The sequence below is a fragment of the Dermacentor albipictus genome, chromosome 10 (genome assembly GCF_038994185.2).
Source record: "Dermacentor albipictus isolate Rhodes 1998 colony chromosome 10, USDA_Dalb.pri_finalv2, whole genome shotgun sequence".
In the NCBI taxonomy this organism is placed as follows: domain Eukaryota; kingdom Metazoa; phylum Arthropoda; class Arachnida; order Ixodida; family Ixodidae; genus Dermacentor; species Dermacentor albipictus.
Genome location: NC_091830.1, coordinates 54,822,671 through 54,839,790, shown reverse-complemented (window position 1 = coordinate 54,839,790; position 17,120 = coordinate 54,822,671). Strand labels below are relative to the sequence as shown.

Below are 17,120 nucleotides of genomic sequence, written 5' to 3'. Positions count from 1 at the left end.
TTGTCTTATTCCGTGTTCAACGCATACAGCCATTTCTAAGCGCCTCTTTCCTTAGAATACCGAGTCGTCCGCCGCACTAACACTGAGACCATTTAAACTTAACTACAGAAGGTAGATTACACTGCTCGTTAGCGCAGAATCCCAGCAAGCCCAGGAGATGACGAGAAAGTATGCGCGTATATTAAGTACCTCTGTATGTATTCTAGCCACTGTGTTTTGAAGGACGCGGAAACTTTGTGGAATGCCGTTACGGAACAGCTTTCTCCTTATAGCTCCACCGCACCTTTAACACGACAAACTTGACTGCTTGCGCGTACGTCCGCCGTAGCTTTAGAACCTGCGAGTCGTCGTAGCCACTGCAGAAGGCATACTTTCGCATGCCTTTGCGGAGTAAAAAAAAAAGTGAACAATTATTTTAGGCTATTGCAGTGCCTCGTATGAGAGAGCACACATGAACGAAGGTATTCGCAATTATGGTACTGAGATTTCGAGGTTGCTTGGTTTTTTTATTGTTTTTCCTTTTTTTTCTTCGTATCACTTCGCGTTTTTGGCGGAGTCTGCTTTGCTTGTAATATTTGGCGCTTGTTTACCATAAATATAGAGACGAAAACCAGCGCTTGCTTCCTTCGTTATATTCCTGTGTGTACCTATGCTCTGCGCCCCCACATCATGAACGTTTTCGTTTGCCAGGCATAACGACAGCTCAAGGACAACCACTTCGAGCTCGTTGACGATCTCTGGCCTTGAAGCAGCTGCTAGGGAGACGTTGTCCACGACAGGAACGCAGTGTGTTTGCAAGCACTATGCTCACCATAGCGGAACACAATATAGGCGGTCGTTGATCTCCGAGCCGTGGATTACCATGTCAAGAGGAGGAAACGCACTCGTAGTTCAAGCGAGTGCAATCGAGTAATTTCTCAGTGAATAGACGCGGTACAACCAGTTCTCCGTCCCGTCTCCAAATGCGATACGACGAGATAAAACTTGTTTGTCGGGTTCGTCGCCACTTCTAGTATCTCTGTACAGGGTTCAGGAGCTTACACCATCAAAGACGAGCGAGCGGTCAAGGACTTGAAAGCAGGCCGCAGACGTTTCGTCTAACGCCAAGAAATACAGTCTGGGTAAACAAAAAAAAAAAACGAAAGAACGAACAAACGTATACAAGACGACAAACAGAAGGCATGGCATTTCGCCAACACGTATTCAGGTTATCCGCGCGGAAATCGAGGCAATCCGATCGCTTCGTTCGTCGCCCCTCTCGCAACAGCCCTCGCCTTCCACAGTTTACCCTCATGTACGCTCACGAACATTTCGCACAGCTGCGGGACTTTCCGGTCAGGCCGCGTTCATTAAACACTGTCGCTTCCAGTCAGCGAATCGTGCGGGTCTTTGGGAGCTGCCGCACGGCGTAAAGGAACATGGTTATGCCGGCAAACAGCGTCCTCGCGTTGCTCTTGACTTTGACGTGCCTCTGTTGCGCGTGGACCCAAGAAACGGGCGGCGCTGTCCTTTTGGAAGAGGGAGAATCTCCGGTTGTACGTATCTCTGCGGGTAAATTACGCGGCGCAAAGCGTCCTGCGTTGGACGACAAGTACGTCTACGCTTTTACTGGAGTGCCTTACGCTAGACCGCCGGTTGGAGAGCTGCGGTACCAGAAGCCCGAGCCCGCTGCGCCATGGGCTGAAGAAGTCAGAGACGCGACGAGGACGCCCCCTTCGTGCATGCAACTCAACGTAGCTTCGCCTAGGAATCTAGTATGGGTGCCATACGGTGAGTAGCGCGTTCTCTTCTCGTTGGTGGGACTGTGTTTAAGAGCTGCGGCTTTGATTGTTTGCGCTAGTTTTCACCAGTAAAATAAAGCATGCAGAACAGTAGGGTGGTAAGGTACTTCCAGCTGTTGTGCTCAGTATATAGGAAAATAGCAGCGACACGGTAATAGTACTTTTTGACATTAACGTTTTAGTTTTGTTTGTGTGTCGCATGATACTGCGGAGAGCATACAAATACGCATAATTCTAATGCGCATATTTCTAGCTCCAATGCTATAAAATTAAAAATTAGATCCTACTCTTTCTTTCGTTGCTAATGAAATTTTAAAATAATCGACGAGAACAAATATATATATATATATATATATATATATATATATATATATATTCGACTAAACTATGCCACTCTTCAGCTGTTTAAGTACGTGAACAAAATGAATAAAGGGACGAAGCAATATGTTTTATTAGTGACACACTGTAACGGCAATCATTAGTATTACAATCATAATTGAAAGCTTTTCTCTTCGTCCGCAACAAATGCCAACTCCACTCACCGTTCTCTTTAACATTATTTAGCGTCTTTTATGTAACAAATGCAAAATTTGTATGTGGTTTACTTCCACAACGGTAATGCTAAAGACTTGGCGCAACATCTAAGTATACGTACTTCTGTTGCGAGTCAGCAGAACAGGCTCTATATAATCAACTTCGCTATCTTGACATTTTAAAACCCTAATAAGTTTTACCTCATACGGGGCAAAAAAAGCCAAAGTAAAGTTCAATAGCAACAAGAGGCTTCTACCTAGTTAAAATAATCTCTACAGAAGCCAATGTCGTACGAAGTGATAAAGTCAAAGAAAACGGTAAACATGAATTCTAACGCTGCAGAGTAGGGCAATTGAGGTTAGATTGTTCTAACACATAACAATAACAACAATAACACATTAACAAATGCAGATGGCATTCAAACAACCACCTTCAGGTAAGCATATGTATCCAAGAGATTATGAAGACGATGGCGTCATAGGGAGACAATCAGGGTATTTTTATTGTGTTACATAACTAAATACAGATGGCGATTACAGCTAACCAAAAGCGTAATTTTATAAAGAAAATGACAAAGGAAATCACTCTAACAGACAATTGTGCGACCTTAGGATTACGATGCCAGTACTTCACGACTTAGGTCGCCAAAGCAGCTGCCCATTTATTCACTTTGTGAGACATTCGTTGGCAACTACCGTAAATTGAAACGCGATCAGAAAACGTATGATAGCAAAGTCTGTTATGCCGCTGTGAGATACGATACCACAGAAGCCGGTCTCTGAGCGTGAAATAAGCGCGAAGTTTACGCTTGGACTTTTAGTAGGCCACTGTTACAAATGCACGTGAAATAGGAAATAAAAAAAACTGCAATGTTCTAATTTTGGAATGACGAGAGTTTTAATTTACGTTGATAGCACATGTATTTAACCAATTAAGGTAAGTGATTCTTATAGGGCACTCCTACGGGTCAGTTGACCCTCTAAGCCTGATGTTACGTGTACTCTGCGATATTAGGAGCCAGTAACTGGCTAATAAACTCGCCTGTACTACGCTAACGAGCAAAAAATTGCCATAGTGGAGATCCCGTCAGTTCGTTACACGTTGCTCTTACGTGTCGCCTGCGTGTAGTCTCACTGAACGCTGTACATTGAGTAGAAATCAAGCATCCCTACAGCTGACGACAAAAGCCCACAGGCCAGACCAGCTCGGGTCAGACGGCCTCTCAGTAATACATCAGGTGCTTCTGCTACCCTCGAGGCGAAGGCTAGACTAAAATGCATCGTGCAACTAAATGCAACTAAAATTACGCAACGTGCTCTTCCGCAGCTGCGGCGATGCGCTTCCGCGTGTGCAGCAGCATTCAATGGAATTGCTCGCCGCTCTTTCTTAGGTGCTGGGGCGTTGTGCTGTGACTATTGACTTCGCGGGTTCGATAGCGAACGTTTCGATAAGCGTGAAATAAAAAAAACGCTCGTGTACTTGGACATGCACGTAAAGAACCCAATGTGGTCAAAATTAATCCGCCGTCACTCAATACGGCTAGCCTCAAATTGACATCTTCGTTTTGGCGGCGTCAGACCCTTAAATTTTCCTTTCATTCCTCCGAAATGATATCGGCCACGTGCCAGCTGGCTGGTCTCAGTGTGTGGGCCGCAGGGCTGGAGAAGTTACTTGTCCTAAGGCTAAGAGGAAGTCGAAAAGTGTGACGGGACACAAGGAGATTGGCCCGACGATAAAGAGCAAGGGGACGCCTTTCCGACGTAACACGTTTCTTAACGCCAGGTGTTGCATCGTTAGGGGGCTCGGAGACGTAGTCCGGCATGGATGGACTCGCGTGGTCCGTAAGCTTGTGGTCGCCTGCCACATTCACCGCTGCTTGTTCCTGTTTGGCGGAGCAAATAAAGCCACCTGCGGCACAGATTCAGCTGCCACTTCCTCGTGCCTTTTTTCCGAAAATCAAGCTGCTGACGACTGTCGCTTTCGGCAACAAGCTGTGCAAGTCAATGACACTGCCGAATTCGGGGCGCACCAGGCTCAGGAGCATCGAGGTGCATTTTGAGGGAGCAGCTCTGGGAAGCGTAGTTGGGAGAGAGGGGTGTTCTGGCCCGTTGAGCACATGCTCGCATTCGTGCGTGCTTCGGTGTACTGCTGCACGACGATGCGCAAGTGGTGCCCTACACAATGTCACCAGTTCGCGCCAGTGGGCCCTTTACATAACATACATACCCTTTACATAAACATACCCTTTACATAAATGAATGCCAACCCGTGATTCACGCATATCCTAAAATCCACGTGACCTAACGGTCAGATCGAGGTTTTTGCTCATCAAAACTCAACTTCTGTAAACATCATGTTCAAGGAACATATATTATGATGTAAAAACAAAGTATAATAAAAGAATAGGTGCCCTCATCTGTGCGGCTGCGCATAACGGGCATAAAGCAATTAAAAATAATTAATAAAGAGAAATTATGGCAAGAAAAAAGTAGAAAGTTAGAATCTAAGAAATAAAAAGGGGGTAATTATTACTATCAGCGAAACGGAGTGAGCAGGCATATCAGCATTTATTTCTAAAAATTACATAGTTTCCTCCAATAACTTCATTATTTTCTATCACTTTCAGTTAATCTTACTGGAGTTCATTTGTTTCTTCTCTGGGCCTCCATATTCTTCCACGTTATGTTCAAGCTAGAGTGAATGTCAGAGTGACGAAGATATTGCGTCTACGATGCCTAATAGAAAATTTAAACAAATGTGGTGTACGGGCACTTTGTGCAATTCACCCTATCGACCCTATCAATATACGGCCGGCGGGGCCCCGGAACAAAGCCGCAACCTTTGGCTTGGCAGCGGGATGCTGCAACCAGTGAACAGCCACGGAAACTGTACTAAGTTATTTTTGTTTTCATTCTAACAAGACCGGTTTATTTGTTTACACACCAAATTCTACAATACCACAATATAAATTGCATTGAATAAAAAAAACCATAACATCCAGTTGGTGGCATTCAGGTATACAGCGCTAGTTACCGGTCCTGAGTAACGCAGTGGCTATTGGGTTGAGCTGGTGATCACGTGGTTGCGAGCTGATAATAATAATAATAATAATTGGGGTTTTACGTGCCAAAACCACTTTTTTGATTATGAGGCATGCCGTAGTGGAGGACTCCGGAAATTTTGACCACCTGGGGTTCTTTAACGTGCACCTAAATCTAAGCACACGGGTGTTTTCGCATTTCGCCCCCATCGAAATGCGGCCGCCGTGGCCGGGATTCGATCCCGCGACCTCGTGCTCAGCAGCCCAACACCATAGCCACTGAGCAACCACGGCGGGTGTTGCGAGCTGATTCGCGGCTTGTCTGGCTGCAACATAATGGGGGCGATATGCAAGAACGCTGGGATTATCATGCACGTTAAAATATACCTCAGGTTCTCAAGATTAAGGCGGGGTCTGCCATTAAGGCATGCCTCGTAAGCATATCGTGGTTGTGGCAAGTCGAACTTGACAAATTGGCGATTTTGTTTTAAATAGCGACAGAAGCCTTTCTGTTGTGGCAACTTTGTTCTGAATACATTGCGCGCACAAAAATAATTGTTGCAACGACGTTTCCCTTCGTAAACGCGGTTGACGCGGAAGCGTATGGGTGCTATAGCACACACGACGTTATCGGCTCTGGGTGCTCCTTGACGCCTACGCTGTCCGCACCGCAGATCGTATTCAATACACGCCGCAGCCACCGGAGTAGAACGCCCCGTTGTAAACATTTATTTATTCTAAAAAATATCTAGCATGGTGTACGCGCACACAGGTAAACAGCAACAGTCCGCGCTCGATGACCACGGACACTCGTTGTCAAACAGCTGGCGTGAGGAAACGTGGCAGCAGCAGCGAGCAAAGTGTCATAGCGATGTGGAATAAAGCTCTGAGTCCATGCAGCGACGTATACATATAAACCTTGAAGTAAGGCGCTGGAGCTTCTCTAGCTTTAGAAAGCTAATTTGGGTGTAGGGATCCCATACTATTCTTGCGTGCTCAGTTATGGGTCTTGGCAAACTAATTACTCGTGCATTTATTGGTCTTTTTCGATTTCTTTTTTTTCAGAATAGAAATTAAAGCGACCGTCATACCTCAGTGCTTCGTGGCTGTATAAAAAATAACGACTTCATTGGGCGCATAGCCTAGTGTAAGCGCGGCTGTAGACATTGGTGCCGTGCTACGTTGTAGATAAGGCCTGCGCTTCAAAGTTGATCATCCCGCGGTCTCACGTCCTGCTTTTTTCACTGGTTTCCATTTTCCTGCGTGTCCTTTTGTGACATCTGTGCGTTCAGGCGCTATGTAGTGTCCGCAACCCAACTGATCAGGCCGGCAAATATTTTTGCATTGCGTGATGATCTTTATAAAGACTACTAGTAAGCATTCACTTCGATAACACCATTTTATTGTGTCAGCTCATTGGTTATACTCATTTTTTTAGACATCCGTGTGCTGTAAGCTTTTAAAACCGCTACTCTTAGGATGTCTATAAAGTTAGGTACCTAAATTCGCAAAGATTCTTCCCCGGAAGTTTTGGATGCGTTTGTGTGTAGTCTGTGTTTGCTGCTGTCTGTTCATTGTGCTCATGACGGAACTCTGAAGCTTGCATTGTGCATTTTTAATAGTTACGTAACATAGTTAATGTGGGCAGAATCTGTCAATTCAACGGAACAGGAGGCGCTGCACTCATTATATGTGTCAACCAACTTGTTGAGCCGATCGCCATCCTAATGTTGTTTTAGGCGCGAAGAAGCAAAGCGTGCGATCAAGGATCAAATGTAAAAGACTATTGTCATGAAACGAGCGCGGCCCACAGTTCAATTAGTCAATATTTCTTATTTCATGCATCCTAGCTTTTTACTCATGAGTGCACTGGGCATTGTGTTCACGCTGTTTACATCGCAGTGAAGAAACGGGCGATAGTAACAGCATCAAAACGGTCGTATTCGCGCACAGATCAGCCAAAAAGCGAGGACTGCCTGTACTTGAACGTATGGACACCCAAGCTGAACGCTTCAGTAGGGTTACCGGTGATGGCCTGGCTTCATGGAGGTGGTTTTCAATCGGGATCCGCTGCCATGCCACTTGATGATGGAACACACTTGGCAGCCCTCGGCGATGTCGTGGTGGTAACCATCGCCTACAGGTAAACAAGCTTTCTTCATTTAGTACAAAAATTCAATACATTTGATAGTAAAGAAAGCGTGACCAAAAAAAAAAGAACTGCAAGAGATGCGCCGCTAGCGGTCCTTAAATGTTTTTATTCATGCCTCACTGGCTTCTCTGGGTGGGTCCCCTTTTTAACTTATTTCGAGCAAACAAAACATAGGTTTGCTTTATTTTCTCCAAGCGTCATTTGAGGCTCTAGACTTAATAAAGATAATAAAAAAACAAAGTGGCATGAGTTATTTAAGGTCACAAGTGCACGTTTAATACAAGAAATTCCAAACAGCGAAGCCCAGCTCAATGAACAAAGTAAAATAAAAATTACGTTATAGTGACGGTCAATGAGATTATCTGCAATTTGGCCTGGAATCTCTTTCTTTTCTTGTTTAGGCGGGACATAAGTAGGTGACGGCGCCTGAAAAGTGGGCCGGCTACTTTATAGACTCAGGTGTGCTAAAGAATATGTTCTGGATAAAAAAGATAATGTAGTTAGTTTTTGTAAGTGCGTGCAATAATAATACAATGGCACCTAACCAACTGTCATCTTACAAATTGCAGCTGGCAGAGGTAGTCGCTTTAGAGAGTCAGGTACGTAATACAGCACACAGACAACCGCTATATTGGTCAACCAGTAGACGGAGGGCCACAGGAATTAAAGCTCACATTAGGATGGCATATGGCAAGTTTTTTGAAAAAGTAACGAGTTTGAAGGCGTTGGTTCGTTTGTTTTAGAGATGTCATGCGGCAAAGCACTCTCTATGATAGGCCTTCGCGTTTTAGTGCATGCTCACGCCCCGTCATCTGAGAGGCGGCGAAGATGACGGAGCACTCGCCCAACGGGAACGGCAAATGAGGAAGAAGATAGATAAAAAATAGACCAATATTATACTTATACTATTAAAGGGCAAACCAAGGTGGGGTGAGGAAAAAAAAAAGCTGCTGACTGGGCAGCTTGATAGAGCTCTCACCTGCTGACTAGAAAAGCCCGCACAATCAGTAAGTACGTTAACATGAAAAAAAGTACAAAATATTCTGAATGCATTCAAAAAAGCACACAACAAAATAATTGCACAAGTTCATGGTCGCATATGTTCAGTGACACAAAACGAGCTGCAAGTACAATTCCCTTATCATTTTTTACGCCTAACACTCGACGTCAAGGTTGTTTTTTTGTTATGATGGGAATTCAGTTCTTTCGGAATCTTGTTTCTCACAATTTGTTCACTGTAAGCAGTTCGTACAGTTGAGCATGCGTTTCCATATTCTGGAAAGCAAATTCTCGGTAATAAAAAAAAACAGATTTTACGTTTCTTCTCGTTGCTCGGTACTCAGACAGACAGAACTAATAAAAAGTTTTCATACCAACTTTGTGATATGTTTTCTTTTCTGCGTTAACGGAAACAGGTAGAGGCAGATCGCATATACGTGGAAATATTTTGTGCTGCGTACGAGTTGGTTTATCAGTGTTCGTAGCGGTAATTGTCCCCAAGACAAGAAACAATAGCGTATACATGAGAAACACATGAAATGTGTAGTTGGGATCTTGTGGTAACTGCGAGTGGGTCTCTGTGACAATCCAGCAAACCTGAAGTGCGCGCTACTTGTTTACAATGTGTCCTGCATGCGGGTCATAAATGATCACACCCAACGTCTTGAACTCGTAGACTATGTCAATATGGTAGCTATTTAGCATAAGTGATGACACCCTTCGAAATGTTTTCGTTTTGATCTAAACATTACTACTTTTGTTTTATTGCAGTTTGTAAGTACTCCGCAACTAGAGCTTAGGCAAAAGTTCATTTCCTTTATGAAACGACCTACTGCAATCATCATCAATACGAAATAAGCTACTCTCGTCTGCATAAATAGCGCATTTCACAAGCGGAGTATTATTAATTTTATCGCTAATGGAGACGTTCAGCGGGTACGGCCCAAGGACGCTACCCTGTATAACGCCGAAAGATGTTGATGAAAGTTATGAATTATAAGGTTTAATTGATGCATACTCTTTGCGATTACTAAAGTAATCGCAAACAGTATTACTATCTATGAAACAACTGGCTTTACCCCGTATTCCATAATGCTCAAGTTTCTTCAGAAGGATTTTGCGGTTTAGTGAACCAAGCGGTTTGCAAAAGATGGCAAATATGCCAAGCACAAGCTCATTACCCTCAACATTTTCAATAATAAATTATTTGCGGTCAAGAAGTACTAACTACACAGATTTCTTTTTCGAGAAAGCATATTGCGAGTCTATTATCTCGTGAAGTGTTCCTTTACTGCGACAAGAAAGCGTGATAAGCATCAGGTTACAACTACGATGCAGAGATAAACCTGAGCATACAAGTACTTATAAGTACTGGCGAAGAGTAATTTTAATGCAAGTATGAAGTGAGTCAGATTGCTGTGAAATCTGGGCCATTCATGAATGGACCAAGATTGCCACATAACGCAAAATATACCAAATCCTGGTCAATGAAATAGAGACAAGGATCCACCTCTTTCAAGCCACACATCCGGGCCAGAGTACGAGACATCCGAAAGCTGTAATTCTCAAATGTGTCCACGCAAAGTACAGCACCGGGTTGACGGCACCGGTATTTGTTCTTTTCATTCGTGTTCTCCCGCCAGCCCTGCTGGTGATGGCGGATTATTATATTGGCCGTACTTAACACCTTCAAGCGTAAAATATGCCTATTATGACATCCGCCGGATATTCCGGTTGTAAAGGCAACAGCAAACACTAACAGACATGTGAACATACACGCGCGTTGATTTTCTTTTTTTATTTCAGCATAATCACCCTAGGAACTCTCATTTATACGACCTTTTTTATTGCCTAGAATGCGCGGCATAACATTGAAGAAATATGCCTGTAGGTAAAAAGAACAGCTGGTTCCGGTAAAACCCATACTTGCTTTTTTTTCAACGTAGTTATAGGCAGCTACGATAACTTACATATGTACACGATAATAATGCAATTAGGCTACTTTCGTTCTACTTACGCTACGTTATGTACTTGCTGGAACCACCTATACTGTTCAATAAATGGTTAAAATATTTTGAAAGTAGGTGAAGCTACCATCACAATGTGTTCTATTGTGAAGAAAGAAAATATAGCAAAAAAGGAGAAAGCTAACAAACGGAAAGAGCTTAGTTTTGCCTTACCCACAATGCGTTTGTCGTGAGTGTAGTAGAACGGATCTGGTTGTTTTGTCGTTAAGAATGCGTTTGTCGTAGTTGTCGTTAAGCATGTGAAACTTACGCAGCATTGGGTATTGAAAAATTAGAGAATGCAATAGAAACAGTGCAAACTAAAGCGTATGCTACGAGCCTTTTTACCCCTTCTTTTCGATAGGCGTACTGTATCAATAGTTTTTCTCTTGGGACTTTTCCTATGTTGCGCAGACTTGATCATGCACGAAACTATTAAGGGGCACCACTGAGCTCGATGTGACGTGTTGGATCTCGGCGGTGGTGGCCTCGTGTTGACGGAGTCAAAATGCAAACACGTCACACTCGCATGAAAGTGCATGGTAAAGAGCCCTGTAGGTACAAAAATTATTAGGTAACCCTCTACTGTGGCGCGCCTCATAATGAAACTGTGCGTATGCCACGTAAAAAGCAATTATTAATTATTTCTTTTTTTTCTAGTAACGTAGCACGAGCGGGCAAAATAAGCGTTCAGTAACAATCATTATCAAGTTTCTTGTTTTTTAACACATGCAATGTAGCTGCACTCCTTTGTCCTGTGACACTGCCGTCATTGCTCGATGCGAAGGCGAAGCGACGTGATAAACCCGCGAGGCGCTGTTATTAAAAATACATTTAATAACAGCTTGTGAGAGTACTGAGTGGGAGATTTCTCTGTCACTGCATAGCTCTCACTAACCTTTTCAAACGAAAGCTTTACTGACCGCGAACTTGCAATTTTGCCGTGGCGGTGCTCCGAGGAAGCACATGACGTCACAACGCGCTGTTGGATATGGAGGACAATCTCAATTGCTGTCTCCCAGATCTTGGACCTTGCCGTTGGGTGTGGGAGTTGGCCGAGGTTGAGGAGGACTTTGAGATGAAAAACTGGAGGTTTATTTACATTATTTACAGTGAGAGTACGAAAAAATGAAAAGTCATCAAGTCATTACCGGCCGCCAGCAACTCGGACGCTGCGGCCCGTGGCAAGAAGCTCGAAATAGATGAGTGAAGGAATGCTCCCTTGCTGCTCCCGGTCTCTGGCTTTTAACCCCTTCGGTGTCTCGAAGTCACGTCACGTTCGGCCAATCAGCGAGCCCGCTCAGGTGTCGTCATTTTCGGCCAATGGTAGGCGCCCGTGCTAGTGTACGTCACATTCGGCTCAGAGGGTCACTCCTTGGGCTCCAATTGTCCGAGGGATTATTTGTCTGCGGTATTGCCTTCCCGGTCCGCAACGGCCTTCACAAAGGCGGATGGGTGGATTGCTGCCAGCGCTTCACGGTGCATCACAGCCGTCTTGCCTCGGGACCCAGGTTACCTGGAACAGTGCCAGGCTCTCGCTACACTTTCGGGAAGAGTCCAGCAGTGAACAGATCGAGATGCTGTGCACGAGGTGGGGGACGCCAACTTGTTTGCACGTGCCGCGCCTCGGGAACGGGGCAGATGTGCTTCTACGCTCCTTAATTAGCTTTGACGCGATTCGATGTGGTCTGGTGAACTCGAAGGGTCAGGAAAAGGTCCCGTATCTAACAGCGCGCCTCGCCGTGGATATTTCTCTCTCTCTCTCACTCTCTCTCTCACTCCCGAGTCACTACTGCGCATGCGCCAGTAGTAGCACCGAGCCGAAGGTGTTCCGCCACTGCCCAGCGCCGCGCCTTTTAACCTCCGCCATTTGGTATGACGTCACACCGCGTTTCTCGTCGTTGCGCTCACCTCCGGTTGCTTCGCCAGCTGCGTCGCATGCCTGATAACATGTCGGAAGATTGAAAAGGAGAGTTCGCGGGTGCCGCAGCCACAGTTGAGGCGGCAGTATGGACGGCGACAATTCTGATAAGCAGTAGAAGGCCTGGAACCGACATCGGAACGAGATGAAGAGGAAACCAATCGCCCAGGAAACAGACAAAGAGCGCGCCGAACAACTGGCTAAACGCCGCAATATAGCTAGACAACCAGACAAACCTGGACTTGCAATCAAGAATAACCAAGGCTAACCATGCTATGCCTGAGCTTTCGCTACGTATATCATGGCATAGCCGAGCTAAGCCACTGCCAATTTCTTTTTCTTGTTTCTCGCAGTTTGTCGCCTGTTTACATGCCAAAGTTTATTAAGTTGTTCAAATTCACGTGTTCTCATTGTTTAAAAAATTTATGGGCGCGGCCGCCACGGCTGCTTTTTTCCTTCGTGGCCCTCCTGGTCACCTTAGGTATCTTTTTTAATCAACAAATGAATTCATAACAACCTGCCCAACTTTCCTTCTTCTCACTATCTAAATACTACTACGCGTGTTGTCTCCTCGTAAATAAGTATTTTTTTCTTCTGTAAAGATGCGAGATGATGCCGGCAGCAGGCATGACTAAAGTCGCGAGTTTGTGCCCGGGAGCATTATGACGTGTGATGTATTTAGAGGAAGCGATATGCTCGAAGAATATTGAGCCGCCACAAGAAAAAAGTGCAGCATACTTGTTGAAGGGCTGCTTTAGTGTCTTCATTTTGAAGAAGGAACAGTGATGATAACTATGTAAGATTGTATGTTCTTGTGTACTTGTAAATAATTATGTCTAGTTTGATTTTCTAGGGTGAAATAACTCTTTGCGAAGTACTGCAGTGTCTACATGGTATTTATTTGAAAAAGCGCAATGACATTCCATTGGGCTCGCATTTCTTTCGCTCGCAGTGTCAGGAGGCATTAAATGCACGATTAGACTTGAGACCGACCATGAAAAAATTGATACTTACCACCCTATGCATAAGAAGTGGATGTTTTCATATTGTGTGGTTTGTACGATAGTAGGAGTGCTTTTTATATCCTAAGTAGAGTCTCTCAAACAATACCATAGAAATACCTAAAACATTTTTTATTATAGCTAATGTGTTACTTACGTTATAATGTAACATATACCTCAAACGTAAAGGCACATGAATCGCATCACCTTACGTACACCTTGGGGAGGTATGAACAGGTGATGCGGGCAAATATTGCTGTGCTGAGATCCGATTCCAAACTTACAGGTTGCTGTCATTCGGCTTCCTGTATGACGAAACGCCCGCTGCCCCAGGAAACATGGGCTTGCACGACCAGCAGCTCGCATTGAAATGGATCCAGGAAAACGTCGCCGCCTTCGGCGGCGACCCCGCGGAAGTCACACTGTTCGGATGGAGCGCCGGCGGCATTTCTACCGGTTTTCATTTGCTCTCACCAGGAAGCAAGTCTCTTTTCAAGCGAGCCATCATCCAAAGCGCCGGCGTAACCAAGAAGGGACGAGCAAAAGACAAGTCTGAAATGCTAAACTACTCCCGAAAATTCGCTGCTAGCTTTGGATGCTATCACGAGGACTCGGCTGCGAACACATCTCAGAGCATTGCGGCATGCATGAAGAAAATAAACGCCACTCTACTTACGTCTGCTGAGCCAACGTTCGTTGGCGGGATCTTTGAACCCATCTTTGGAGACGAGTTCTTGCCCGTAGAGCCCCGCATCGCGGAGTTCCCAGGCGATAAGGACGTCATCATAGGGCAGACTGCCAACGAAGGAACCAACCAGATTTACATAGAATTCAGAGATACCTTTTCCGAGGCTCTTCCTCCCCGACAAATTAACAAAGCAGAAATGGTGCATTTCTTGAGCAGTTTGTACAATAAACTCTCCCTGTCCGAGATAGAGAAGCTTCAGGAAGGGTACATGGGGGATATCGGAGACTTCGATTACGACGCCCTTCGACAGGCGCTGGCCGAAACAAAAGGTGACTCGCACGTGACTTGTGGTGCCCTCAACACCGCGTGCAAGTTGGCCAATGCAACCGCCGAAGCGCAATCTGGGAAGGGAGTCCGCTATTACGAGATGAACTACGTGTCCGCCTGTCCAAACAAGCTGCCGTGGTTCGGCATGACCCACGGCGACGACCTGCCGCAAGTGTTCGGCAGGGCCTTCGATAAGCAGGGTGGATGTGCCGATGACATTTCGTACAGCAGGCGCATCATGCAGATGTGGAGTGATTTCGCACATGGAAGGTAAGTGTGCCCTTGCGTGTATCGAATAGTCGCAAGGTCTGAGCCACTGTCTTCGCGTAAGCGTCCTATCTGGGTTCGTAAGTCGAAAGGAGACTTTGCTTGCATATTTGCTCCATTTAAATAACTATTAGCAAGTTTAGAAAGCGCGACATATTGCAGAAAAAGTGTTCATTGAGATCACCGTGCATATGGTATCAAGCTACGGCATAAACCTTTACCGAAATTATGGCTTGAGCTAGTTCGCGCCGTAAATTTTTTAAGTGTTAATGTTGTTCGCATTTATTATTAGCAAATGGATTCTTCTATAAAAAGATGCAAATAACACTTTTCTTATTTTGCTCGTTTCCCTATCATAAACTCATAAAAATCGAATTTTATTTATTTTTTTCTGTCGTTGAAGTAGCCAAGAAATGCTAAGACGCTGGGCAAGGTGCCTGCTTCCGTAACGTGACTGCAATCGGCAGGTGCCATAAAAAAGCAGCGCAACACGCAGTAAAGAAGTTACATTGTTCAGAATTTCTGGGACACTTGAGTGCACAGGCAACCCATATGTCTATAAAGCAATCCTAACCAACTGAAATAAGTTCTGCACAGAGTAAGTTCTGGAATAGGTGCGCTTCAGAAGGCTCAAATGACAGAAAACGTTAGACAGGTATAGTTATGAATTAACTGTTTGTGGCAATATTATAACAAAATATTTCTTTTTTTTATTCTAGTAAGCATAAAAGAAAGCCACAAGGCATCGAAAGGTGAAAGTTAGATAGATAATGAAGGCAAACTTGCGCTTAATAAGCGGTAAGGGTGCTTGAACTATGACTGTGAGGTAACGCAATTTGAATTAAGAAAATTCATAATGCATGAGTAAATTAAACCATACAAGTGCTCAATGCAATAATTTAGAATCCATAAAAGTTTATTTAATGCATATCTGTCTTCAGGACGTATTTGTGCATCAGCTTTTTTTTCTTTCCTTTTTTCAAAGGTCTCTGTCCGGATCCGGAGGTGCTGACTGGCCAAAGTTCACATCAGACTCCACGTCCTACTTGAAACTTACAGCAACGGGAACAGAAGTGTCCACTTTCAACAATGGGGAACGCTGCAAGACACTCAAAGAACTTAAACTTTATTGAAGCAATGAGGGACTACAGTAGTATAAGTGCCTACTTCTAAGTATTGTAACAACGAAAATAACGGGGGGTCACACCTGACAAAGAAAACACACACGCCTATAGATATATAGGTGTGGGACGGGGAAGAAAATAAATCGAGGGGCTCGATTTGAGAGATAACAGTAAGAAGCCAACAGGCATTCACACCAAGTAAAACATTAAAGAAAATTTTTGTTGTTTTAATTCATTTATAAAGTGTAGTAAATAATAAACAAATGAACATAAATTGGAGGAGTTGACAGTTGAAATAGAGTTGACAGTTAGCGTTTGTGTCCTGTCCCTTATACTTTGTGGCTGCATGTGTTTGCGCTGTAAACAGTTTTTATGTCAAGTATGCACCAACTCGCCCAGAAAGAAGTTTTAATGGAGGAAAAAACAACAGGCAGCACATGACCTGCAAACCCGCTTTCGGAATATTAGTGCGATTCTTTTACTAACTCAGCAAGCACAACGCCAAGTGCCGTTCGCATTCTGGGCTTCTTATGACTGTTTGTGTTTGTGTATTGTACAATGTATGCGCACATACATATAAGGAGAGAGACACAAGAGCGAGATAAATGCATTGGGAAAATGTGAGAATTCGCAGCTTGCTGACTCTTTCTTTTTTATTATCAGTGCCTCGTTAGGACAAGACGGAAGGCAAAGGACAAACGTGTTCTGGGAACAAATAAATCGCACTCTTCACTAATTTAGAAACATATACGGTGCGCTATGGCTACCTATAGCCTAATTAACATACATAGTAAATTTGTTCTTAAAATAGATGTTAGTTTTTACCGCACTGGACACTCCATTGGCATGTAACGGAATGACAGTAAGTGGAGGTAGTTGCTTCACGGCTGAGATCCAATTGCTTTCTTACAACGCGCATACTCGGGCTGTCAATTTTAAACGATAACCAGGGAAAGTTTATTCCATTAACATCACACAGAACCTCACCTCCGCCGACGCCAGAAATCTGTTGCCCGAAAATGTGGCTCCACAATCAATCTCTGATTGACTATGCTGAAGAATTTTGCGAACACCTCTCCCGAATACCCTGAGGAGCGCCATGCGGTTTAGGTCATTATGACAACACTACAACATATATATATATATATATATATATATATATATATATATATATATATATATATATATATATATATATATATATAGCTATATCTATATATATATATATATATATATATATATATATATATATATATATATATATAGAGAGAGAGAGAGAG

General features: G+C 44.0%; 1 protein-coding gene across 1 annotated transcript; it reads left to right on the top strand.

Moving 5' to 3' along the window:
* The first annotated feature begins 1,298 nt into the window (after positions 1-1,298).
* On the top strand, positions 1,299-16,467 carry LOC135907617 (acetylcholinesterase-1-like). The gene is made up of 4 exons (XM_065439296.2): positions 1,299-1,770; positions 7,309-7,498; positions 13,721-14,719; positions 15,702-16,467. Exons 1-4 carry the CDS (start codon positions 1,419-1,421, stop codon positions 15,847-15,849), a joined length of 1,689 nt encoding a protein of 562 aa, XP_065295368.2. The 5' UTR covers positions 1,299-1,418; the 3' UTR covers positions 15,850-16,467.
* Positions 16,468-17,120: the final 653 nt, after the last annotated feature.

Excerpts from the sequence above, each read along its gene's own strand:
- LOC135907617 (XM_065439296.2), top strand. The coding sequence starts at position 1,419 with ATGGTTATGCCGGCAAACAGCGTCCTCGCGTTGCTCTTGACTTTGACG. Across the intron at positions 1,771-7,308 it reads TCTAGTATGGGTGCCATACG|ATCAGCCAAAAAGCGAGGAC; the intron begins GTGAGTAGCGCG and ends ATTCGCGCACAG. Across the intron at positions 7,499-13,720 it reads GTGGTAACCATCGCCTACAG|GTTGCTGTCATTCGGCTTCC; the intron begins GTAAACAAGCTT and ends CCAAACTTACAG.